Below are 27635 nucleotides of genomic sequence, written 5' to 3' on the forward strand. Positions count from 1 at the left end.
TGGCCACAGACAATTGCTCTCTCCTTATCCTTTCAGAAGGATAAGTTTTGAGTTCTGTATTGGTGCATCTGACACCGCCAAGTACCACCACAGACTGTCCAGGGGCTCACTGGTGCCCTGATCCAGGTCTGGGAGGAGGTCCCCCAGGACACCATCTGTCGACTCACTGCCCAGACTTTGTTGGGAATGAAGACAGGCACGTGGGAACCATAACTACTAGTGAGTCACATTTTGAGGGATAAGTTCAGCCTGTGATTTTAATTTTTTACTTTGATTTTCGCTGTGAATCTTGAATCCAGCCCTCAGTGTGTTGATGATTTTGGTTTCCATTGACCGTTAATTTGTTTTCAACAGATTATACACAATTTAGATTAACGTGATATAATTTAGATATAATTTATAATAATAGAATTCTAATTTTGATATAATTTTCGATTATATCACAATTATAAACTATTTTAGTATTTCTGATTTCTGATTCAATGTGCATCAGTAAAGATTTTCAACATGAATAATTCATTCATCATGATCTGATGTGTGATTTAAGTGTTCCCTTAATTTTTTTAAGCAGTATGTATTTGGTGAGGTTGATTTGAGTGGACACTCATTCTGCTTTTTAGTGTCATAGCTCACATTTCCAAACAATATCATTATCTCCTGTGTCTATTGTGAATGACTGTCCATCACAGAAAATGAAAAAGACCTGCCTTGTATCTCCAGAACTTGCCTGAGAATCATCACTTTTTTTAAAGTTTCTTTATGTATCAGAGTAATTTAGAACAGTGTCAGATTTTGAAAACCTCTGGTCAAAGCCTTGTTTTTTAGCAGCATTTTGTTTATTTAATTTAGATCTTGTATATTTTCTGTAAATATGCAGTCATTTAAAAAAAAAAAAAAAAAGTGTTTCCCTATTGCTTCCATTCCTTGAACACCAGTGCTAGACATTTGTAATTATATATCTTGAGATTTAAACAGTCAAATCTACACATGAATATGTACAAGGGCAAATGTACAGCACAAAATATATATGTCACATCAGTCCCATCAAGACATTTTTAGACTTGTGTAATCTCTATGTATGCACTTTTGCAAATAGCAATCTCAATAATAGAAGAAAGTCTCGTAGCTCAAACGTACCCATATTTTCAGTTGCTACAGCGTCACTGCTTGCAAGGTGTAGCCTGGTTTTGACCGTGAGCAGTTTCTCCATCAAACATGGAAAAACAGGAAGATTTACCTAGGGCTACACCTTATCCTGTTGCACAGGTGTGACAAAATAACAATGACATTACAGCGTGACCTTCAGACAGCTGGGAGGGATTTCACAGACTGACTAAGGCTTAGAAAATGCACAAGACTTCAGATGGACGTCTAAGTTCATCCACTGCACCAAGAACTAATTTGCCATGAATTCTAAAATCTTAGCACAGTGCAGACCTGGTTGCACCGGCTGTTTGTAAGTTCTTCAGGAGACAGGCCACAACCACTTGCTCTTGATGATGTGGACATTTATGCTTGTCATCTATTCAGGTGCGAGCAGATCCCCTGTCAGCTGACCTTGAACACCGAACGAATGGTAATCAGGCGATTAATTGGGATTTGTTATGTCAGGGGTGGGGGTCTGTGGTTTCAAGTTTGCAATGGGTGCACATAAGTGTGTGCACATAGGCTTCAAAATCTGATTGATAGCATTTGACAAGATGTAAATGAAATATAGCAAAATGAGAAAACCCTCTGCTCTGAACACTAAAGTGTCAATCAAAGTCAAACTATTCTGCATTACCCCATCCTGGTGTAATTTGAGTTACTCACATATTCTGCTCAAACGGCCTGTTGTCCTGAAAATGCCTAGATATATGAGCATGTGCCAGCATGCATTCTAGCTTATTTTAACAGTTTCTGTAGTTACGCCTGACTTCTGACCTTTTTTTCTCCCTACCTTGCCATCCACCATCACTCTGCCATCTGTGTGTCTGGCTGACTGAAAAGTGACTGAGGTCAATGATCTGCTACTAGCTTTTAAGAAAATTCACTGATGGTAAAAATGGAATATTTGAATATTCTGATGTTCACAATTTCTTACATCACCTTATTTAGGCCAATTTATGTAGATACATACATTATATACATAGAAGAGCGTAAGCCTTGGTGCGCTTTCACCAAATCTACAAATCTGTGCTTCAGTTATGTAGTTTACAATTCAAATTCAACAAAGCACTGTGTGCAGACCCATTAGGGAAGTCACACTAAGACATGTTGTAACTGTTGTACTGTAAGTCCAACTGCCATGAGGATCCGGGCAACAACATGTCAAAGCAACTTCTTTATTGTGGATGTATCCCCTGATGTGGTTGAATGTGTTGATGGTATTCACTTCAAAATGAAAGCCCCCAGCAGCTCAGTTAATGCCCAACTTGTATGTGATTGAGACATATATAAATGGACTGCGCTTTTCTAGTCTGAAGACCACTCAAAGCGCTTTTATGACATAAGTCTGCATTCACCCTTTGACACACACATTCATACGATGGCGAGGCCACCTGCTCATTAAGAGCTTTTAACACACACTCGCACACTTATGGCACAGCATCAGGGGCAGTTTTTCAAGAATCAAATATAGAAAATAGAAAAAACAAAACAAAACATCAAACATCAAAACATGAAAATAAATATCAAATGTTTTTTTAATGAAAAGAGCTGTTCAGTGTTTCAAACAAAGAGGATGAAACATGTAAAACAGTCAGAGTCGGGAATGTAACAGTATATTCGTTGGAACAATTTAGTTTCAACAAATTGTAATACGTTCCACATTTGATTCCTTTGGCAGCACTAATAGTGATCTACTGGCACTTGTTTCTGCGTGTGTTAAATGTGGAGCCAAGTGGCTTCAGTTGCACTTGTGGCTTCATGATTTTAGGTTCGCTTTCATTTCTTCTTGACAGTTGGCAGGCCGATGCACTTCAGAGCATGAAGACTGGCCTTGTGATCCATTTTCCACACTAAAGTCGATACCTTGAACTGCAGGGGAACCCTCTGCAATTATGTCCAGAAATATATCTGTACTGGTTTACACAACAGTGGCATTTACCAGCCAAACATTCAATGACCACGGTCTCCTTGAGACTCATCAGAGTGCACCCGTCCATGTATTCATGGGCGTCATTCTATAATGATTACACATATCTCATTCAGTCAATGCAACAGCATGACAGACAATATGTCTGTAGCTGGCACTTTGTAATGCTTATTTACATTCTGCTCTCATCTGAACAAATTGTACTGTTCATGCCATGATGACCAGAGGTCCTGTTTAATTTGCAGATACCAGAAAGGATAAATCCACATTGGTTTGACTATGTCAACTAAAAAATATCATCTGAATGTTTGCACTCAATCAATATTTGATAGCTAGTATTCTTTGTGACTCGATCCGTGGTCGTTTACTCTTATGCTGTATCAACTGCACTGTTCAAAGCTATGCCTACACTATTAATTATTGAATGATACTCAGTGAGGTTAAAATGTGAATGGTGGAAAGAGAGAGCGACTGCCTCGTTTTGACAGAAAACAATACTGCTATACTGCAAAAGTGTTATTTAATAATATTGTTAAATAGCAGTTAAACCCATGAAACTGCACTCACCAACCATTCAAATATTTCACTCAGTATAAGCATCATATAGTTTTGATGAGGAGCTGGAAAAAGCTGATATAGAATATAGGCTCATGGGGTATTTAGCAGTGTGAGGGCTGCTCCCAATATATGTACACAGTATGTATATATGAGCACAAACACACATGCATAGTTGACAGAATATAATGGAGCAGTGTGTAATCAAGCAAGAAATTAGGTATTGTTTGTTTAAATACAGTAGGTGGGGAAAGTGCACTGGTGCACTCATAGTTCACTTTGTACTTACTATCTATCTTACTTCCAGTTCTGTTTCATAGGAAGGCTGTTATAATGCTTCCACTCATTTGAAAATATTTGACATTTTCAGGGATACCGAACATGGAGAAGCATACAGGCTGCGGTAAGACAAGTAAAAAACTTCTCTTGGTGGTGTTTAATGTAATGTACTATGTGAGGTAAATGTGCCTATGAATGCTATCACTACATGTGCTTTTCTTTTGTTCCTGGCCACAGTGACATAATTTAGACAAAAGCTATAAACAGAGATAGACAAAGCTGGTCTTGAGATCCAGCTGTATATTTGTAATATTTGCTGTATATGCATTTTTATATGTTGTCTCTGTTGCAAAGCACTTAGAGCTAACATTCTTGCATGGAAGGTGCTATACAAATAAAGTTTATTATTATTAGAAGCATAGGCTGTCAGTTATTGTTACAGTAAGTTTATGCTGATGTCTTTTACTGTTTGTTGTCCCATGCAACATCAGTTTCTACAGATGGATCAGTCATGCATGCTTTGTCCCCTGACAAATGTGACATTGATATTTTGGACAACGGAAGGACCATCAATGATTTCATTGACGATAAAATAAAAGAGCTAGGTTCACAGGTGAGTGTCAGAGACATCATGGCACTGAAGTTTTCCTAGCTATGAATCTATACTTGGGGGAAATTATTACAAAATAGCTGAGTTTCTTGAAATGTGCCTTTTCAAAGTAAAATGTTATCTTTGCTTTATTCATTCAGGAGAGTGAAGAGCCATTCTATGTGGTAGATCTAGACAGTATGTTTAAGAGGCACATCAGGTGGCTGACCAATTTACCTCGAGTCAAACCCTTCTATGCAGTGAAGTGCAACAGCACACCAGCAGTTTTGAGGATGCTGAGTGCCCTGGACACAGGTTTTGACTGTGCTAGCAAGGTACTGTGTCTCTTTTCTTTTTTTTCCCCCCACAGTATTTATCATGGAGAAATGTTTTCTGTCTCAGTCTCATTTGAAACATTTTCAACACAGTGTGAAATTAGGCTGGCCCTGTCTCTAGGAGTGACACCTGATAAAATAATTTACGCACATCCAACCAAACCACCGTCGCACATCCGATATGCCTGTGCTCATGGAGTAGATATGATGACTTTTGATAGTGAAGATGAACTCCTAAAAATTGCTCTTTGTCATGCCAAAGCCAAGTAAGTGAACAACTGCTCACATTTTTGTTCTATGTTGAGTGCAAATTCTTCTCTGAGTATTGAGTCATGCAAGTCTTTTGAATCATGTTCCAGACTGGTTCTCCGCATCACAGTGGATGATTCAAAATCCCTGGTGAGACTCAGTTCAAAGTTTGGAGCCAAACTGGTGGCAGTCGGTAAGCTGCTTGAACGTGCTGGAGAGCTGGGCTTAGAGGTCATTGGGGTCAGCTTTCATGTTGGTAGTGGGTGCACTGGACGTTTGGCATTCAAGCATGCCATAGCAGATGCCCGACATGTCTTTGACATCGCGGTAAGTCATTGTCATAACAATAGAACAATTAAAAATGCATTAAATTTACATGTTTAGAGGCATAGTCATTGATCAAGCTTGTTGTGATGATTTGCAGCTGTGATGTAAATACTACATCTCTGAACTTGAATTTGTGTGAGAAACGCAAAAGATGCTCCAGTGGAGCTGCTTTGGGTGTAAATGTGTGTGTTTGTGTGAGTTTTGGCAATTTGCTTGTGGTCAGATGCCTATTGGTAAGGAATGAACTTCAGTAGTTGCTAAGTGCCAGTGCCTTTATGATATTTGTGAGTTCAGTTCCTCTTCCCATTGCTCCTTAATATGATCTGAGGGAGGCGCTAGATAAATTGTCTCATGTAAAACAGATGCTTTTAGATACTTATTGTATTGGGTCAGTTTATCAGGCATCCACCACCTGGACCCAAAACACCAGCATATGAATACTGGCCAGCCAATAATATATAGGATATACTGTAATTTGGCAAAGCCAACCCTCAGTCTCCCTGCTGCCAATAAGTACTCATATTGATATTGGCAACAATTTGAATTGTCTTTTTTGTCAGTTTCATGGTGGCTCGGTGGTAACACTGTTGCCTCACAGCTAGAAGGTCCCCGGTTCGAATCTTGCTGTGGGCGCTGGTGGCGTGTCCTCCACCATGCCTTTGGTGCCTGCTGCTTGAGGAAAATAAGGGGCCTTTCTGTGTGGAGTTTGCATGTTCTCCCCGTGTTCACCTGGGGTATCCTACATAAAAATACCCCCACTAAAAACATGCAAGAAGATCACCACCTGACCAATGGTGACGAAAAGGAACTGGTCCCCGGGCGCTGGTCGACAGGAGCCCACTGCTCCTGGTCTGCCGTGGAGGAAGGACTGACCATGGATGGGTCAAATAGCGGGATGGAATTTCACATATGCATGGCGTGTACAGTTTCCTCCTCAACTGCATGTTGTGTATAAAAAATGTGACGAATAAAGGAAATTCTTCTTCTTCTTCTTCTTCCTTCACTCCCACTTGTGGCTGCCTCAGTTCTGGGCTCAGGTATTGCTTCAGTCCTAAATCTGCTTACCATTTGATTTTACAACTCCACAGACTGACTATAAACACTGTCTGCTTTTAGATAATACCAGTATGATTCAAATACCTGGATCCCATGGTCATCACTAACAACCAACCAACCAACCACCCAAGTCCCAACTTATGAATCTGTTATAATTTGTAAGTGTTACTGGTATTTTTTTCAGAAATTGTATGGCGTCCAGATGAGTCTCTTGGATATTGGTGGAGGGTTCCCTGGGAGAGAGGACTTTCAAGTGAAATTTGAAGAGGTAAAATAAAGAAAATGAACAGTGTTAGTGCTTATTCATTGTTATATTCCAAATTGTATGTATATATATATATTATACAAATAACTACTACAAATATTTATAGAACTGTCTTGATTTCCTCAAGGACCATTCAAACTACTAAAGAACCTTTAGACAGGCAGATCCATCTGTGTGTACATACAATACAACCATTTCCAAGTGTAAATATGTGAAGACATTTTTGAAAATGTACCTATGTTCAATTCCCTGTTATCATTGTATGATTTATCTATAATCAAAGTTTCTCTATCTCTACCAAGCATGAAAACATTTTATGCAGTGTTGGAGACATCAGAATTTGTTATTTGGCCTTCATCCAGGTGCTCTAATCACATGGATCATATGTCATAGAAACACATGCAAAGGTGCAATACCTGTGAAATATGCTTTTACCTCATTGTGTTTTGCCTTCCTAGTTTTCAGAAGTCATTAATGGAGCACTGGATGAATTGTTCCCGCCAGACAGCGGGGTGCAGATTATTGCTGAACCAGGTCGATACTACGTGGAATCAGCCTTCACACTGACAGCGAACGTCATTGCCAAGCGGGTTGTCATAGAAGATATGGATGAGCACAGCAGTAATGTATAGATATGTCTGTTGAAGAACGTGAATGGTGCCTGTATCATACACAATATTCAGTATCATACACAAACTAGATGTCACAAGTTTACAATATGTGGCTGTATTTAAAGTTGTCTTTAATTTAAATACTAGAGGTTGTGGGTTGACAACTAGCACTGAAGCAACTATCAACTAAATTGCAGGGTTGAGATTGGTCACTTTGACTAGAGTGCCAGATACCTAGTTGCATGTGGTGGGGACCATAGATTAATTTCATTATAATTTTCCTATTACTTTCAACATCTTTTTAAAAACATTTCCATTTTTTTAGTTGCTATTTTAATCACTTTCATTATTGGCCATTATTTTTTTTCCAGATGATGAGGAAAACAGCCACAACAGAATGATGATGTACTACCTTAATGATGGAGTGTATGGCTCCCTGAGTTGCCTTATCAATGACACTGGCCACAATGAGGTCGAACCATACCTCCACAGGGTAAATATCAACCCAAATCCAATGATTTCAAATTCTGGCTTACAAATACATCTGTGCATTATACTGAATAACTAAAATTAGACAAAGATTGTGGTTATTACACATAATCCATAGATAAGATATGGATAAATGGCAAGTTTGTGACAGAAAGCATGGAATTCAGACAGAGATTTCCATAAGCTTATTGATTGAGATACTTGGCTCTAAAACAAATGCAATGACCCAACTCAATATCATTCTCATGTTCAGTAATCAGAAATTGCTTGCTTTGAATGAAATGTGGAACAGCAGACTGTAACTTACCATTTGGCCTGATGAAATTGTAAAATGAGATTTAAACATAGATTGTAGGAGAACATGAGCACCAGTGTGATGTGGATTTTATATTTCACTGTTTGTGCTCTACGCAGGCCGTTGAGAGCAGCGAGCAGAGATACCGTTCTACTATCTGGGGTCCAACCTGCGACAGCTCTGACAAAGTAACAGACAACTGCTGGATTCCTGAGTTGTACGTTGGGGACTGGCTTCTCATCAACAACATGGGTGCTTACTCTGTTAGCATATCCTCTGACTTCAATGGCTTTGAAAAAGCACACATTTACCCTGTGGTGACAGCTGAGACGTGTCATGCCTTAAACCTTTCCAGCATCTACAACATTATCTATTAATGATCTCTTAGCACAATATTGACTTGAAGCACAAACATAGGCATTTAACATCTGTCACTGGTTGGTCTGTTTCTATTGGCATCTACTGCAAATATTTTGTCATGTAAATTAATTTCAATCCACCATCAAAAAATTTTCCTCTTAAATGAAAATTGCACTTGTCTGAAGTCATTCATAGCTATGGGGTATACAGCATGAACATAGATTTGGGAAGTCAGTGTCAGGGTGCTGCTGAATTGTTGCTACCAATATTTTAATGTTATCAAATGGTCCTGTCATTTTAGGGTTACTGGTAAAATCAGTGTAAAGTTAGATTTGTTTTGAACATGGTGAACTGTAAAAAAGTACAATTACCTGTGATTGTGAAAATTATGAAATGTACACGTCTTCCTTCATGTAGATTTGTCAGTGAGTGTGTGAGTGTGTGTACTACCTTTACCTCCACCAAGGAAACTATTGGATTACATTCAACATAATTGTCACTGCACAGAGTGCAAGTACCGGAACAATAAAATACAGTTTATGATCTAACTACACTGTAACAAATTGCTGCAAAAATACAGGACATTTTGTACAGGAATGTACTGTTCTTTATAAATACAGTTTAATACTGTAAATATCGATGACCCTGAAGAAAAAATATTAACAAGCTACTGTTATTTTTCATTGCATTTATTGCTTGAGTCCGCCCGTTTCTCATCTGAGCAAAATCCATGCCATGACTGGCATGAATTCAGATTACTTTTTGGCTTCACAGGGGAGTCAAACCCTGGTGTCCTGTGAGGAGGTTTTCTTCTCATTACCCGGTACTGGTACTGCACCTTCATACACACATGTAATTTTCACGTGTAGGCAAGGCAAACGTCACACTGGACCTCAGCGTAATCTCTGTCTGGATAACAATCACAGACTGTTATCAGAACACACAGGCTCACATATTCACAACACCAACATCTATCCTACTGTGAAAGAAGACGAAACTATCTTTTCTTATCTTCTTCAAGGTTACATCTTTATTCCAAGACATTGATCAATCATCTTTTTTTTTCCTGTTTCCTGTGTAGCTGTTGCTTTGTTAGACAAGCATAGGTGCAAACAAAAAAAATTGGAGCATGGTGTTAGGCACTACAAAGTCAGTTGGAAATATCAATTATCATTGCTTCTCAGAATCTAACCCCCCCCCAGATACTTTTTAGTGGCAAGAGCTAAACATATCACCCACAAAAGTTTTGAACATTTTGATCTCATCTCTAACCTTCATGTTTGCCTTGTGCTTTGTATTCAGATGAGTCTCTTTGGCTCCTTACGTTAACATTCTGGGAGTGCACAGATTGATTAAGTATGCTTTACATTAACAGTATTCCAATGCTATGGAACCCCATGGTGTGACTTTGAAATGATTTTTGCATGGCTTTGATAAACACCGTCTTGTTCTTCTTGAATATGATTGTCCTCATCAAAGGGATTGGGGACATTCACATAAGTATAATGAAAAGCTGCATCCTCTTTCTCTCTGTTGTCCTCTACAGTAAATATTCTCTGCCCTTACATAAACATTATCATCTTCATTTCCCCTGTCACCTTCATCACTCTACTGTTCCTCATAATCATTATCTTCTTCACTCTTGTCATGATCATGGTTCTTATCACATATCTCTTTCTTCACACTTTCTTCTTCTGGTCTTCTTACATTGCGCTGTTCCTCCTCCTCCTCCTCATCCTCATTGATTGTGTACTCATTCCGAACAGCCACTGCAACATAAGAATCACAACAAAAATGTAAGGCTGTGATGTCTGTGACTGTCACAGAATTTTGTATGCATTGAAACATAAACATTTAGTTCAGAGTGTGTCTTAAAATGAGGAAAACGATTAGCGGTAGTTTCTTATTTCATGCAGTGTGTGTCCTGGTGAGCAGACATTGAGTTTGGGCCAGAGCTTCAGGCTGCTTGTCTCGTTGTCTTTTCCTGTAGCTCAGAGAGACCATCAACAAGACTGTCACGAGCAGCAGCAAAGGTGCAAAGACTGATGAGACCACCTTCGACAAAGGCACTAAGAGAGAAAAATATTTGATGAATTTATTGCTGACATGTCTGATTTAAAATCAATTTTTAAGGCAGTTTCTGACTAACATTTTGTGCTCTGAAAACAGAATACTTATCACCTGCATGCCCTGACTTGTGTGTACCTTTCATACTCTATTTAATTCTATTCAATATGATTTTATTTTGATCTTGGACATAGATATGAGGATATACTTGGGGATTTCCCTTTTAAATACAACATTGTGTTGCTGTTGAGATTCCTGGAAGGTCTTTTTCAGGACAATGGACTGGTTCACCATAAAATCTTTAATGATACTGCTGTCATCCATTTCCAAAACCTTAGCTTCAGGGTTCTGAAGAGCTTTAAAACTGTCTTCTTTGTTGCCTTCAAACTTTTGGCTGACTGAATGCGATGCACCAAAGATGTTAGCTGCCCTTGAAAAGAGGAGACTACTTACATATTATTTACTACTTATATTATTTAACCAAATACAAAGTATTAATCAGAATTGATAATATAAAAGTAGTGCTGTCAATCGATTAAAATATTTAATCGCAATTAATCTTGTGAATGTTATAGTTAACTTGCGATTAATCGCAAATTAATCGCACATTTTTATCTATTCTGAATGTCCCTTGAATTATTATTTTAATACTGTTATCAACATGGAAAAATTGATAGGCTTGCTTTGTGCAAATGTTTTTTAATTGAGTGTTATATTTCACACTAACATTCTTCACTAACTAGTCATTCACATTTGAATGAATTGAATCTAACACGATTTAACACTCAATAAACTGATGACAAAAAAATAAATACTTGGTTACAGAAAAGCCCCTTCAACAACCCTTTCTAAGGGATCAAAACAGGATGATCCAAAATAAAGTTACAAAGTGCACATCATTGTAAACTAGGACTCAGCCTATAGTGCAGTTAAACCATGGCTTAAACTTTCCTTTCTTAAGTTTACTTTGAACATAATAGCTTCCATATGCCTCTGTCAAAAGCCATCCATTGTCACCTGGTTTTGATGAGGGGGCGGCAGAGAATTCGCATTTGCCGTGTGTTTGGCCATCAAGTGGTATTTCGGACTGGATGTGCTACAGTGATAATTCAGTTCACACCAACAATACACACAGATAACTTTGGTCTTGTCAGTCGACCCATCTGGCAACTTTTTGAAACTAAACTTTCCATTCAGAATCTTGTTCGCATCCATTTTGGCATTTCGGCCTTGACATCTACACAAACCGGTAGCCTACTGTTTTACAGCTAGCGAGCAGGCAAGACCAAAAACGTGCGTGGGGCGTGCCTATTGTTTTGTTTCCGGTTTACAATCGGATCCTGTAGTTTTTCTTACGTTATTAGCAGTGGTCACAGCTTATAAAAGACTACAAGTTCACTAGATCACAAAGAACGTTAATCTCACAATAAAAAAATGACGCCGTTAAAATTGATTTGCGTTAACGTGTTAATAACGTGATATTTTTGACAGCACTGTATAAAAGACACTGGACAACATTTGAAGTGAAAATTCAAATGTTGTATCCGACAGCGTGCCTTCAAAATTTTTCAATTTCTATTTTACACTGAAAATCCCATAAAAGTTAATGATGAGGCTGTGTTGATATTTATCGAAATAATGTCAAGATATTATTTACATATGATATTATATTATATGGTTAGCACTTATTCTAGATAGTTTACAATTTTATTGCTTCAATCAAAACATCATAAAATGCATGGAAAGAGCAAAATGACATGCAAGAGGCAATGTACCATCCAGGTACTTCTGATATTTGTATTACGATATTTTAACAATAAATCAAAGCCTTATTTAGCTTAAATTCTGCCATCTTACATTTAATGGTGGCACTCATCATTTCCGTCATGGCAGAAGTGAATTTCCTTGAGGACAGTGTGACTTCATACACACAGCCGTAGTTTCCCTGGTGTTCATACTCAGCCACAGGGAAGTTAAAGGAGGCTGAGAGGTTAACTGCTGGTTCTGTGTAAGTCATGTTGGAGCCAGAGAAGTAGAGCAAGAAATGGCCTTCAGAATAGGTGGAGTTAATGGAGCAGGTGATGACAAAGCTGTAACACCTGGTGACCTCTGCACCTTCAGGACCCCAAACCAACCCTCCATTAGGAGATGTCAGGGAGATGCTGGGCTGCTGCAGTGGCACTGGGTAAGAAAGAGACAACATTAAGACAATGTAGACTAGATGAACATTACAAGACTAAACTCACTGCAGACTTTTGGAATCGAAATGTTCTAAGTGAGATTGGCGCTGCAGTGTCTCCACTCTTATCTGTGAGACAGGCCTCTCCTGCATCAAGGGTCTCATACACTGCAAAATTTCAATTAGAAATTTCATCACAGAGTGCAACAAACTGGCCATTTTGAGCTCAGGGTGATGGTCCATGCTACAAGGTAGATGCAGAGCAATAGTTCCCATCTATGCTGTACTGTATTTCTGGACCCTCAAAAGGTACCTGTGCTCAGTCTCAGTAAAGACATCAGGTCAGCCTTTTCATTTCATGGGGCTTCAATGACAAACTGTGCTGTCCTGGATACCATTAATCAGACCTTGAAGAAGGTGCAGGGAGCTGGGGTGGAATTTTTGTGGCCAGGATCTATCATATGGGGTATCTGGGCTTGTGCCCAGGGACCCCTAAGCATGAAAAGGTCCTCTGCGATGGAAGAACAAAAAAAGCATGCATAATAATCCAGTCAAAATTTAATAAAGAAAGAAATTAAAATGTTTCCAAGAATATTAAGTTTCATGGTTGATTGCTTTATTGTTGAGATGGCTGGGCAAGTGGGGCATTGAGCATTGGGCATTGAGCAAGCGGCAAGCACACAGCAGGTGGCATACACTGCACAGATTCAAGATCAGTTTTCCTGAAGCCAAGTCAAGATTAAGTCAAGGTTGACCCACTATCAGTTAGGTTGTATCAGTGAGAAGTGTACAGACAAAATTGCCAATTGCATTAACCAAAAGCCCTGACTTGGACAATGCCTTTGCTGATGAGCTGAACCAGTTAAGGCTGACCCCTGAAAACCTATTGCAAGCTGTGCTGAGGAATGGACTCCAGACAGGCTTCCCCACTGTTTTTGTTGTGCTTGGACTTTTTCTTACACTGTATCCAACTGTGTTTCATAATTGAAATGGATAAAAAAATTAACTCAGAGCAACCATGGTGAAAAAAAAGTCAAGAAAGAAGACTTTCTTCATTTGTCAAGTTCCTTATGTTTGCTATTGCAGCTGCCAGCTGCCTTTTCTGTGAACTCAGATTTTACCATAGTCTTGTTTGATAGCACCTGATTTATTGAACGTACTATGAGTGTCAGTACCCAGCAGCCTCTGGAGTACTAATTCACACTTGGTGGCTAGGTGCTTAGTAAAGGTCTCTAGGTTCACATAGCACTGTTTCTTTTTTTGTGATCAAATTTTTATAGAGCAGTTGCACATCAAATTACAAAAATACAAAAGTTAGTGGGTAAGAAAAGTGTGAGGTCGTCCATTTGTCGCAAAAGTAAGCTTCCGAATTCAAAGTAAACTATAGCACAACTTGGAAACTTAAATAAAAGAATGACCCCTACCCACCCAGCTCACCCAAACCTCAAGCCAACACAAAACTAACATGAACAATAACATGGAAAAAATAAAAAAGCAGCCCCATGCACACCTGCCTGTATGCAAAGGGATGCAATCAAAACACAAAAGAAAAAAGGAAAAAAAAAAACACACACACACACACAGCAAACTTCAGAGGACAGAGGTTCATAGAGTAGAGTTTTTTCCATGGCACCATGAATGCGGGCAGTTGACAATTCCATACAAACCACATCTAAAAAGGTAAGAATCCACTGTCTAATATTAAGTGTCTGTGATGGTTTCTATCTCGTAACAACCAGCTTTTTTGCTGTCTGTGAGGCCAGCTAGAAGGATGCACTTGTTTAGTCTAGAATTGTTTAGTGCTGATAGGTCATTTAATATCAGAACAGTCACAGTCGCTGGCACTGCTTCACCCACTAAATCTGACAGTGTTGAAGCAACATCATTCCAGAACTGTGCCGCTGGTGGTCAATCCCACATCATATGTATGAATGTTCCAGAACACCTTAAATTACAAAAGGAGTACAAGGGAGAGTCTATCAGTTTCATGTAAAAGAGTTTGTGAGGAGTTACGTAAGTTCTATCTATGAAGTTACAATGTATCTGCTGGTGGTTAGGGTTGCATGACGCCTCCTTTATACTATCCCAAACATCCTCCCAGTCAAACTCTGGATCCAGAGCAGGATAATCTTGTCTCCACAATCTATCTAAAGGGAAATCAGGGAATGAGGATTCTAGAATCAACTTGTAAAACATAGGTGCCATACCCTTGGTCTTATTTTGCGCTGAGATCAATTTGCCTAGGGGATGAATGGGTAATGGTTTCTACCAAGGCACTCTTTATGCTTTCATGGCTGATCTGAACTGTAAGAAAAAAAAGAAAGGATTGAATGAAATTCTAATACCCTGGAAGGAACCTAGAGCGATGTCGTTATGTAAGTCGTTTAGGTATAGGATGCCTCTATTGCTCCAGTGTGATGGAGAAATAGGTCTCCTTCAATCAGTAACCCTTTGTTGTTAAACAGAGGGGAAAGTGTATGTCATTTACAGGATATCTTACATTCTCTTTCTACTAAGCGCCATGTTCGACTCACATTTAAAACTAAGGGACCAAAACATAACATGGTTGTCAGAGACATTAGAAAAGAGGACATCTTCTAAATTCCATGGTTGTACCATTTTGTCCTCCAATTTGCGCCAAGAAACCGATGTGTCAGGATCACACCATGTAACAATAGGGCGGAGCACAAATAACCAAAAGTAATATTTAAAATTAGGTACTGCTAGGCCATCACCTCCTCTACTTCTCTGTAACATGGATAATTTAAATCTGGGACATTTTTTGTTCCAGATAAATTGGGATATGTCAGAGTGTAGTTTCTTCCAATAATCTGCAGCAGAGTCAGTCAGTGGCAGAGGAGCAGATTTGGACCAATTGATCCTAAATCCAGAGTACCCAAACTATTGTCACAAATTGACAATAGTTTGGGTATTGACTGAATTGGATTTTCCATAAAGACTAAGACATCATCAGCAAAAAGAGCTACTTTAAGTTCTGTGCCTAAAATAGAAATAGGGTTTATAGAGGCAGACTGTCGCATCATTTGTGCCAAGGGTTCGAGTGAAAGGGCAAAGAGTGAAAGGCTTAAGGGCTGCCCTGCCTCGATGACCTTGTGACAGGGAATGGAGTGGAAAATAGTTGCACAGTTAGAACTTGTGCAGAGGAGTTAGAGTATAAAACCTGGATCATATGGATGAAGCATTTGCCAAACCCCATAGTCTCCGATACAGACCACAAAAAGGACCACTCCAGCCTATCAAAGGCCTTCATAGCATCAAGGGACAGCATAGCCAGTGGGACTTTCGTATCTTTCGCAGTATCAATGTGAAGAAGTCGCCTAACATTGTCAGAGGCAAGTCTTGTCTTTATGAATCCATTCTAATCACAATGAACCAAAAATGGCATAAACTTCTCAATACGCCGTGCAATTAGCTTAGCATAGATTTTCAGGTCTGCATTTAACAGACTTAGGGGTCTGTAACTAGCGCAGTCCATGGGGTCTTTTTCATTCTTCAAGAGCAGCAATACAAGAGCTGTATTGACATCTCTTGAAAAAGCGCCATCCTTAATTGATGCTGTAATTATATCTAAAAGTAAAGGACCTAATTTCTCCCAAAATAAAAAATAAAACTCCATAGGTATTCCATCTAACCCAGGGGATTTATTTGACTGCATAGACAATGCTGCTTTTTCTAATTCTTCTAACGTTAAAGGGTTGTCAAGGCTCAAAGAATCTTCCAGCTGTTTAAAATAGTCCTTAAATTCATTTTTATTTAGCTGCCCCTCAGACTGGTAAAAAGTGCAATAAAAATCACTAAAAGTTTTATTAATCTGTTTGGGTTCTGTTGTAATGAGGCCATCAGCCGATCTAATGGAGGGGATGTCTGCAAAGTGTTCATTAGATCTAATTTTCATGGCCAGTAAATGACTGGGTCTAGACCCATGAAAATAGTATCGTTGTCTAGTTCTGTGTATTAAGAATTCTGATTGCTGATTCTGATTGATTCAAAATGTCATTAATTCTTTTTTGACAAGATCATGTTTAGTCTCTGTGTCTGAGGAGTAATTATTTTGCAAAAGAAAATCAAATCTAGAAAATTCTGCTTCAAGTTTGCTTTACGCAAACTGGAACTAAGTAGTGTAGGATTACTTCTGATAAAACCCTTCACTGCATCGAATAATATCCGAGCATCATCTACCAAACCCACATTAAAAGAGAGGAACTCATTCAACTGAGAAAGGAATTGTGCTTTAAAATCTTCATTCTTTAATAATGAAGAGCTGAAGCGCCATCAGAACACACCTTTATGGTCTGACAGAGCAATAGGAAACAAAATAGTAGCATCAATCCTTTGAAAAAGGTAGGGAATGAAAAAAGAAAATCTATTCTAGAAAATGTTTTGTGCCTGTGAGAAATGAATGAATAGTCTTTTAGGGCCAGATTCATTGATCGTTAAACATCTACAAGACCTAGGCTGCAGCAGTAGCTAACTCTTGGTCCCTTGAGGCTCCTGGATGGGAACAATCCTGAGCAACAGCAGCATCCCACACAGCATTCATGTCACCCCCAACTATTGAATACTCAGTCAGTTCTAGCATATGATGCGTTAAACAGTCATAAAAATCTTTCTCAAATTTGTCAGGAGCATAAACCGAAGCAAGAGCAACTTTCTGTCCATGTAGCTCTGCTTTCACAATAACCTTATAATAATAATAATAATAATAATAATAAGAAGAAGAAGAAGAAGAAGAAGAAGAAGAAGAAGAAGAAGAAGAATCTGGCTACAGTGTCTGCTTTGATGTCCAGCACTTTGATCGGAAGATTATGTCTAGCTACAACTGCCACTCCCCTAGTTTTCATATTGACTGATGAAGATGCAATGACATGGTAAAATTTATTAACCAGGCGCCTGGAATCATCGAATCAACAAACGCGTTTCCTGTAAAAGGTCGATATTGACTTTCCTACAATGAAGCAGTGATGAAGCATCAACACATTAGCTCAATTATGTGGTATGTTTAAACCGCCAGCATTCCATACTAAAATAGATAGATCACCCATTATTGTATTGACTGGATCTCATAAGAAAGCAGGGAAACTGCAAATATCAGCAACAACTGGAAACAATAATCCTGGGCATATTGGCATAAACAGACAACTCTCCTGTGGCATACTTGTTGAATTGCTCCATAACACATTGAGTATGTAGTATCTGACTATAAAATATCCCCTGAAGACAAAGACAACACACAGAAGGGACAAACACTGACAAAAAAGACAAGACAAAAATGGATACATAATGTGTAAAATAAACTAGGCAGGCAAACAAAGTAGCTTTACCCCCCAGAAACCCAAATATAGAAAAAAACTGTCAAAAAATTATTTAACCTTTTAGATGTTCTTCTAGGAGGCATATGATGCAGAAATCAGTGTTTTGTTTTGTTTTGTTTTGTTTTGTTTTGTTTTGTTTTGTTTTGTTTTTGACATTTTAGTAACTTTTTTGGAGAATGTTGTAAAATTGCAACATTGGGCCTGTAGGGTAGCAGAATTTCAGTGATATCACTCACTCTGAACACACATAAGGAACAATTAAGGGTTTATTTGTACTTTGCTGCTCATAAAGGCCCACAGAAGTCTATGTATCTACACAATAAGTCACACAAGTCATATTTTTATGAACAATCATTTATTACATTTTTTTTTCTGAGTTTCATATTTAAAAGCACTGGATGCAGATGGTATGTACAAATACTAAAAAACTAAACAAAACTGAATGCTCATGTTTTACATGTTGTTGTTTGATGTTGAGTTGTGTACTTCAGGGACCACCTGTAATGCAATAAATTGTATTTAAATCTATAATCGAAATTGTAAAATAGATTAAAATTGTTCCAGCATTGAAAACTGATAGGGCATTTTACTTACTTGAGTCTTGATTTATCCTGTCCAAAACAACAAGGTGCTGTACTCCAAGCCAGGTTCCCAGGTAGTATGACTTCATGGCCAGATAAATGGGGCTATTTACACATCCTACCATCCAATAGCATTGAAGAATTGAACAATAGGACCTATTAGTAATGTAAATGTGGTTTTAAAAAGAAAAAAGGGGAGGGGAGGTTTAGTTTTGTAGACTTAAATGTGATGTAAAATTACAACCGTGGGACTCTGAGGGTTCAATCCATGACCATGTATGGATAAGAGGCAGCAGCATTCCAAAGCTCAACCCTGCAACTTGTGTCCAATTTAAGCATAACAAACTGTAACTGTATAACATGACAATCCACAGAATATACAAGTTCTGCAAGACTTTGTAAAATCGAAGTTGTACTAAACATGCAGATAAAGGCTGACATAGAAGAGAAGGCTTTCCTTACCCATCACCTCTTGGTCCAACAAGTAAAAAAGATTGTGTAGCAGCAGTGTCCATTCACTCATTCAAAAGGGAAATCCAAAAAACGACAAAAATATCCATAAATTAACAACATAGAAATGACCAGGACTGTTTAATCCAGAGGGCTGCAAAAACGCCATAAGAAAGAATGAGAGGTGGGGAAGTGTGGTCTAACTTTTGCTTCATCTGCAGTTACTCTGCGCCTCCATCACCAGCTGGATGTCATGGTCCTGCAGATTATCCGTCAATGAGGGCAGTGTCTTGACGTTCAGTAAAGTAAAGTATTGACAAAGTCCTTGATGTCCTTGGGAGAGTGAAACGACTCAGTTTGACCACCCGTTTTGATTTTTAGAGTGGCAGGGTAGCGTAGGGAGAATTCAGCTCCTTTCGTTCTTGCTGTGTCCATGGCTTGAGGGAATGCCTGCCGTCTCTTGAGGGTGTAGGCACTATAGTCAGGGGAAAAGCGAATCTTCCACCCGTTCACTGTAGCAGGTGATTTCCTCGCTGCCCATAGGATGTGTTGATGGGTGGTAAAGCCAAGGACATTAAATATCATGGTACAGGGACTGGTTCTGTTGTTGTCATCACTTTAAATCCTATGTGCCCTCATGATTTCACCTTGAACATCCCCAAAAGTTAGAAACCACCCTAGTAGAGATTTTATTAGGAATTGTACAACGTTTGATCCTTCCACTCCTTCAGCCAGGCCGATAATGCGGAGGTTGCATCTCTTTTTGCAATCCTCCATGTCCTCTAGCTTAAGTTGCATCTGCTGTAGCATAGACTCATGGCTGTTTAGCCGAATAGAGTGTGCCTCACCTCAGCGTTAATATTCCCCATTTCTGCCTTCACATTTCCAATACTTCCTCTTGAAGTCATTAGGTCCACTTGTATAGCACACAATTTCCAGTTTCAAATCAGTTTCTTTCCCAATTTGTTTCAATTGGTCAAAACTTCAAGAAAACAAAGTTGCTTTTCTAGCACGAGGTCCGCGATAGCCTCAACATCAGCACGTGTAGTGCTACTATTCTTTTTTGAGGAAGATGCTGCTGTTTTCTTGCTTGATTCAGCCATCATATCAGATAAGGCTGGATGTACATTCGTATACAATTAAAATAAATGTCTGTAACTGTGTATAAAAACGAGTTTTACAAGTTGAGGTTGAGGAGACACACACAAAACATTGAGAAATGTATTTTTTCTTACCAGTAACAGAGAGTCTGACAGAGTCACTGAAAGGAGAGCTGAAGTTTCGACTTGAAACCGTTGTATGATACTGACATTGGTATGATCCCTCGTTATCAAAGTTGACTCTGAGGATGCTGAAGGTAGTTGAGTTGGTACTTGATGTTTGGGTCTTTCTGAATGAGCTTGAGATTTTCTCCAGAATGAATGTCCCATTTACGTGCTCAGTTGGGATTGAACAGGTGATGCTAACATCATGAGCCAAGGTAGCTTCACCAGCAGGATTTGTAGAAATGCTGGGCTTTGGGAGGCTCACTGAAAAAATAACACAATGTTAGAGTGATAGATAAACAGTGAGCTGAGGTGTATCTCTGTAATTTAACTTCTTGTCATTTCTGCTTATTCAATAACTGGAAAAAAAAAAACCTCAACATTGGCAAATACATGTTCCCTTACCAGTAACAGAGAGCCTGACGGAGTCACTTAAGGGGAAGCTGATGTTTTGACTTGAAGCCTGTGTCTTATACTGACATTGGTATGATCCCTCGTTATCAAAGCTGACTTTCACAATGCCGAAGGTGGCAGAATTGGTACTTGATGTTTGGGTCATTGTGAATGAGCTTGAGTTCTTCTGCAGGGTGAATGTTCCACCCAAATGCTGAGTTGAGATCAGACAAGTGATGCTGACAGTCTGACCCCAGACAACCTCATCAGCAGGATTCATGGATATGCGAGACTGTGGGAGGCTCACTGAAAAACAATATGTTAGACTAAGAGATATCTCGCCTTTGAGCTGAGGTTTGTCACTTTAACTTCTTGTAATTTCTGCTTAATTCAATACAAGTTATCAAAAAAAATAAAATAAATTAAAGTATTTTTTCTTACTAGTAACAGAGAGTCTGACAGAGTCACTTGATGGAGAGGTGAAGTTTCGACTTGAAACCCTTGTGTGATACTGACATTGGTATGATCCCTCGTTATCAAAGTTCACTTTTGGGATGCTGAAGGTAGTTGAGTTGGTACTTGATGTTTGAGTCTTTCTGAATGAGCTTGAGGTTTTCTGCAGAATGAATGTTCCACCTAAATGTTGAGTTGAAATCGAACACGTGAGGCCGACATCATGACCCCAGGTTACCTCATGAGCAGGATTCATAGAGATGCTGGGCTTTGGGAGGCTCACTGAAAAAAAACACAATATTTGAACAGTATTTACTGAATTTAAACAGTAAATGCCGCCTTCAAGCTAAGGTGTATCTGTTCTTAATTCAGTTCAAATTAATAAAAAAAATAAAAAAAATAAAAAAAATAAAAAAATCAACATTGGCAAATATGTTTTTTCCTACCAGAAACAGAGAGCCTGACAGAGTCACTTAATGGGGAGCTGAAGTCTTGATTTGAAATCCTTGTCTGATACTGACATTGGTACGATCCATCATTGTCAAAGTTCACTTGAGGAATGATGAAGGCAGCAGAGTTGGTACTCGATGTTTGGGTCTTTCTGAAGGAACCTGATGTCTGTTGAAGGACGAATGTTCTATCTAAAAGCTCGGTTGAGACTGAACAACTGATGTGAACATCCTGACCCCAGGTGACCTCATCAGCAGGATTCATAGAGATTCGAGGCTTTGGAAAGCTTCCTGAAAAAAAGTATTTGAACAGTATTTACTGTATTTGAGCAGTAAATGCTGCCTTTGAACTGAGGTGTATCTCTATGGTTTGACTTCTTCTTCTCTACATACAGTAATAGAATTTCAACAAGTGAATAAAAGAAATCACTGGAACACTTGTGCGATCCCTCATTACCAAAGTTCACCTTGCTGTAGGTCTGATGATTTTTATTTGCGTGCAAGGTCTTATTATTTTACAGTAGATTGTATTTTAGTGATACATCTCTCACCTGAACAGACCACACTGGCATCCTCACCATGTCCACAGTTGTGTGTTCCAAATTCTCTGTGCTGACAGTCACTGACAGACCTTTCACTTCCTGAACAGCCCACATCATCAAGCCAGATTTTTCCAGTTCCTGGACCAAAGGAGGCCGAGTGAGGGGCACTCTGTGCTGTCCCACAACCCAACTGCTTGCACACCACCATGGCATCATTCAATTCCCAGCTGTCATCACAGACTGTTCCCCAAGCGTTGTTGTGATAGAGTTCAACTCTTCCAGAGCACCGAGTCGACCCAACTAATCTAATCCGACCATCTGTGTGACATATAAGAGATAGTTTACACACAACATATATGGAAAACTACAGGAACTGTATGCATCACACAGGAGAATGGACTGACCAGCAGCAGGTAGGTCTTATGCGTGCAAGCCATTAAACAGCCACAAATCCTCTGCTTCTAACTATCAAAAACATATGCACTCATGTTCAAACTTACCTCAATATACTCTCTTATTACTCATTACAATCAGTATAATTACTGACTGCAATTTCCTTTCTTCAATTACTGTAATCACTGTGATTAAAATGATCCTCTAATATTGCTCTGGTGGCTTTGGCACAGTAGTTGACATAGATTGTTAATATATACATTCTATATATTTAGCACATGTGACATAAATGAATACATACAGTATCACTTTATAGTGCTGTTGTTTAAATGGTGTATAAATGTCATTGGAACAACTGCATGAACAGCAGAGATGAAAGCCACACAGAGCCAGAGTGATTAGGAATGACTGATACAGGCTGGTGGATTTGAACATCATTACTACTTTTAAGGATGAGTACTAAAAATCTGTTCTCACCTGAGCAGACGACACCAGCATCTTCACCGTGTCCACAGTTGTGTGTCCCAAATCCTGCGTGCTGACACTCCGTTAGAGACCTTTCACTTCCTGAACAGGCCACATCATCAAGCCAGATTTGTCCACTTCCTTCACCAAAGTGGGCTGACTGAGAGGCGCTCAGTGCTGAACCACAGCCCAAGTATCTGCACACCACCTTAGCATCATTTAAGTCCCAGCTGTCATCACACACTGTTCCCCAGGCACTGTTGTAATAGATTTCAACTCTTCCAGAGCACCGAGTAGACCCAGACCCAGCTAATCTGATCTTAACACCTATTAGAGAGGCAGACAGAGGTAGACATGTGGCAGTAGACATAATGAGCACAACAGCAACGTCAACCCAACAGGTTGAAACTCTCCTGCCAGCTGTTTTTATAGAAATCAGGATTCTTGTATATAGATATTTAAAAGACTGTAATATGTTAGGCATATCTTTAGATAGACAGCTTAGTTGCTGATTTGTTGCTGCTGCCGTCATGACTTCACTTTGAGCTTCAGAATGAAGTGCTAGCTTTTGCTGGTAACTGTCATAGCACTTCAAAATGAGGTTGCTTGTTACATTTTAGACATGTAAACCCCCCTGTGAGCAGCAGCATAGCTGGAGATTTGCAGGTGTTTCCCGGTTATTCCAACTATGCAACCACACAAACTATGCCTAAGCAGAAATGAGCTATGGGGCCCCATTGATGCCCTATTATTCCCACTTTCTGCATATTTTGTATGTACTCTCATTATGTGCAGTGTAACAGCCCACTGCAAATGACAACTTAATGACATTTTACCTTGAAACCTAGATACCAGTTAGTACTGCTTCTCTGAAGTACTACTCTGTACCCGTTATGCTGTAAGCCTCTTAATTTGGTGATGGCTAATTCATTTAAGCACGAGACCTTATTATTTTACTTTATGTTGTGTTTTAGTGGTGCATTTTACCAAACAATTGATAATCAAATGACCATATAGTAAAAGCCATACACTGAACCTGGTGCCTTCTGGGACCCTGAGTTTCTAGGGCTCTGGGACAGTTGTGCACTTTGCCCAGTTGGTTAGCTTGGGTTGGGGCCCCTCATCTCTGACCAGGTAAGGCTATGTGAATCAGCAAAATCTTTTAAATAAACATATCTTCTTACCTGAACAGACCACACTGGCATCCTCACCGTGTCCACAGTTGTGTGTCCCAACTTCTGAGTGCGGACACTCAGCAATAGACCTTTCGTTTATTGAACAGTCCACATCATCAAGCCAGATTTGTCCGGTTCCTGGACCAAAGGAGGCCGAATGAGGGGCACTCTGCACCCCACCACAGCCCAACTGTCTGCACACCACCATGGCATCATTTAAGTCCCAGCTGTCATCACAGACTGTTCCCCAGGTGTTGTTGTAAAAGATTTCAACCCTTCCAGAGCACTGAGTAGACCCAGAGCCAGCTAATCTGATCTGACCATCTATGAAGCACATATGATACATTTTACACACAACATATATGGAAAACTACAGGAACTGTATGCATCACACAGGAGAATGGACTGACCAGCAGCAGGTAGGTCTCATGCATGCAAGTCATTAAACAGCCACAAATCTTCTGCTTCTATCAAAAACATAACAAACTCTCTTATTACTTACTCTCTTAATGACTAGAATTGTTCATTACTTACTGTAATTTCCCTCAATCTCTTTTCTTTTAATTATTATTATTATTATTATTGAAAATTGGTTGGGTGGCTTTGGCACAGGAGTTGACATATATTATTATGCATGTATGTCTGTACACTTCATATATTTAGTACATATGACATAACTCAACCAATATGTGGTCACTTTATAGTGCTGTATTGTAGAAATGCATCCCCCCCCAACCTGAACAACTGCATGACCAGCAGAGATGAAAGCCACACAGAGCCAGAGTGATTAGGATACAGGTACCATCAAGGAAACTGGTGGATTTTATAAATTATTACTACTTTTAAGGATGAGTGCTAAAAATCTCTTCTCACCTGAGCAGACGACACCAGCATCCTCACCATGTCCACAGTTATGTGTCCCAAATCCTGCGTGCTGACACTGTGTTATTGAACTTTCACGTCCTGAACAGGCCACATCGTCAAGCCAGATTTGCCCGGTTCCTTGACCGAAGGAGGCTGACTGAGGGGCGCTCAGTGCTGAACCACAGCCCAGCTGTCTGCACACCACCATGGCATCGTTTAAGTCCCAGCTGTCGTCACACACTGTTCCCCAGGCACTGTTGTAATAGATTTCAACTCTTCCAGAGCACATAGTAGACCCAGACCCATCCAATCTGATCTGCACAGCTGTCAGGCAAGTAAGAAATAGCAAAACAATATTTTTTTTATTTCACACGAAACATGGAAAGCTAAAGAAATTGTATGTGTCACACTGGAGAGAGGACTGACCTGCAGTAGGAGCCGATGAGGTCAATAGAAGGGAGACTATAGGAGAGAAAAAAGTCATCTTTATACACACACACACACACACACACACACATTCTACAAACTGTATGTGTGTTTGTGTGTGTTTGTTTCTGTGTGAATACCGGCATACAGACTGCAACACGTTGACTCTGTCCCTCATACTGCATATCTTACTCACCTGAAAGCAGGCTAGGTATAAGATTTAACATCCTGGTCAATGCAGATGCATCCAGGCTCAGGAGGGTGTAGATGCAGAGAGGCAGTACTGTAGTGTGGTTTGCTGCTTCTCTGCGTGTGTTCGCAGTGGCAGGAGGAATTTGTAGGATAGCATTTCACAACCCAACCTCTGTGTCTGTGACGGTAACATCATTTTAATACCACAGAGCCACAGCTGGATGCTCTCCTGCAGCTGTCTAGTAAAATTGTAATTAAAATTTATATTAGTGACTGGGTACTGCTGCTTACAAAACCATCTAATTTTCAAAGACTGGACTCAGGGGGAGATAAAACCTCTGAAAAATACATTTCTTCAACAAGACTTTTCTATGACTTTTGTTTTCCAAATATTGTGTATATATATATTTACATATGGCTGAACTAATTTTTATTGTATTTGAATATTTTTTTGCGTTCTGATTTGTTTTACAATGACAATTGTAATCAGTTTTTTCTCTGTCATTTTCTGTCTTCCTGAATCCAAGGAATCCTCCAAAGTCTTTGACAAGACCACACACTTATGGCAATGACCTCACCTGGAACTCCTAAAGTGCAAGTACATTAAGTCCATTTCTCTCTCTGCTGGTGTTGTTTTGCATAGCCAGGGCTGGGTTAAGCTTGACTTTTAAATGACTTCATGCTGGTTTGCAAAAAAAATGGCTGTTAGAGAAGTTATACTTTATGCCCATTTTGTATGATCGCCTCATATTGACCTCATAATATTATCTCTGTGAGAGTTTGTGCTACTATCTCATGATGACAATGCTGTTGTCTGAAATCAAGGATCCATTGTTTCAAAAATTACATCACAAGGTGCTGATCTGACCATCACTTTATACTTTATCATCAGAAAATTGATGAACAACAAGATTGGTTGTTGAGAAGACTGACACGCTTTCACAGTGTATCGCTTACTATGTAATGTTTTTTGGCAGTGTAGAGCTGTGTCCAACTTTTAATTATTCTTCTCATTTGGTCTTCACACTTTGGACCTCACAAAGAACTACAAATTAATTTGTTTCAACTGGATAAACAAGTGACATTGTATAACACTCACATTCCTGTTCAGTGAAACATGAGGCCATGAAGGTTAGCAGCAGTGTCTGTGAATATTTTTTGAAGTCAACTAAGCGTCCCAAGAGGCACCATGTTAAGAAACAGACAGTCATGGGACTTAATATTTCAAATTGTATAATGAATTCAGTTGGATTTTGGATCAGTTCGTTATGGGCACTGTGACATTTACTTCATTCAACATGCTGTCAAAAATGACAGAAAATGGACATTGATGGTTAAATTCAGGAGGCCTTATGGGCCAACTGAAAAGAGAAGGCCAGATAAAAGCCATGTTAAGACCCAGAAACACAACAGAGATCCAAAGTAAAAAGAACAACCACAACAGCCCCATTCTATGACAGAAGGCCCAGAAAAGAGTAAGAGCAACAAGGGCTGGTCAGTGATTATTGGACCTCTATGACCGACCATCAACAGAAGAAGATCCATGGCCCAGCAAAAGGGAGGAATAAGAACAAAGGAAACAGCGATAAGAAGAGATGGTCATTAGATAGAAAGAGATTTAAAATGCTGAAAGCGAGTAAGTAAAGTGTGTTCATACTCACTGAATCAGCATATATTAATAGAAATGTCTGATTTATGTGGAGTCCACTCAAACTGAGAATAGTCCAGTTTTGTAATGTTTGAACTATTCATGATTTTTAGTGATAAAAAAGAATTAAATAGCTTGGAAAATCCATTTTGAACAAATGTAACGTCTGGTCACTTTGTGACCTTGTAAGAGTGTGGATCTGAATACGCAAAGGGAAATGAAAGAAGTGGTGGAAAGCAGTGAGGGGGTCGGCGGACACAGATGGCTGAGAAAA

At 39.3% G+C, this 27635-nt stretch overlaps 4 protein-coding genes across 4 annotated transcripts in view; 2 read left to right on the forward strand and 2 right to left on the reverse strand.

The window, feature by feature from the left end:
* LOC139343488 (synaptic vesicular amine transporter-like) overlaps nt 1-1202 on the reverse strand; it is a 32765-nt gene extending 31563 nt beyond the window's left edge. The window contains exon 1 of the mRNA XM_070981181.1: nt 1138-1202. Within this exon, the coding sequence (XP_070837282.1) occupies nt 1138-1141 (4 nt within the window). The 5' untranslated portion in view covers nt 1142-1202. The remainder of the gene's footprint in view (nt 1-1137) is intronic.
* The window catches only part of LOC139343486 (SWI/SNF-related matrix-associated actin-dependent regulator of chromatin subfamily E member 1-like), a 366467-nt gene that overhangs the window by 24578 nt on the left and 314254 nt on the right, over nt 1-27635 (forward strand). The gene's annotated exons all lie outside the window — the stretch shown is intronic.
* LOC139343137 (ornithine decarboxylase-like) lies at nt 4013-8539 on the forward strand. The gene is made up of 9 exons (XM_070980612.1): nt 4013-4034; nt 4402-4523; nt 4661-4834; nt 4928-5100; nt 5194-5410; nt 6651-6734; nt 7190-7352; nt 7714-7835; nt 8246-8539. Exons 1-9 carry the CDS (start codon nt 4013-4015, stop codon nt 8501-8503), a joined length of 1335 nt encoding a protein of 444 aa, XP_070836713.1. The 3' UTR covers nt 8504-8539.
* LOC139343138 (uncharacterized) lies at nt 9959-24439 on the reverse strand. Its single transcript, XM_070980613.1, has 9 exons — nt 24241-24439; nt 23069-23383; nt 22208-22516; nt 21654-21947; nt 21271-21489; nt 20332-20625; nt 12411-12734; nt 10424-10555; nt 9959-10255 (listed from the first exon to the last, which is right to left on the reverse strand). The coding sequence occupies exons 1-9, from the start codon at nt 24437-24439 to the stop codon at nt 10095-10097; spliced, it is 2247 nt and encodes a 748-aa protein (XP_070836714.1). The 3' UTR covers nt 9959-10094.

This window comes from Chaetodon trifascialis, chromosome 15 (genome assembly GCF_039877785.1).
Source record: "Chaetodon trifascialis isolate fChaTrf1 chromosome 15, fChaTrf1.hap1, whole genome shotgun sequence".
Classification (NCBI taxonomy): Eukaryota; Metazoa; Chordata; class Actinopteri; order Chaetodontiformes; family Chaetodontidae; genus Chaetodon; species Chaetodon trifascialis.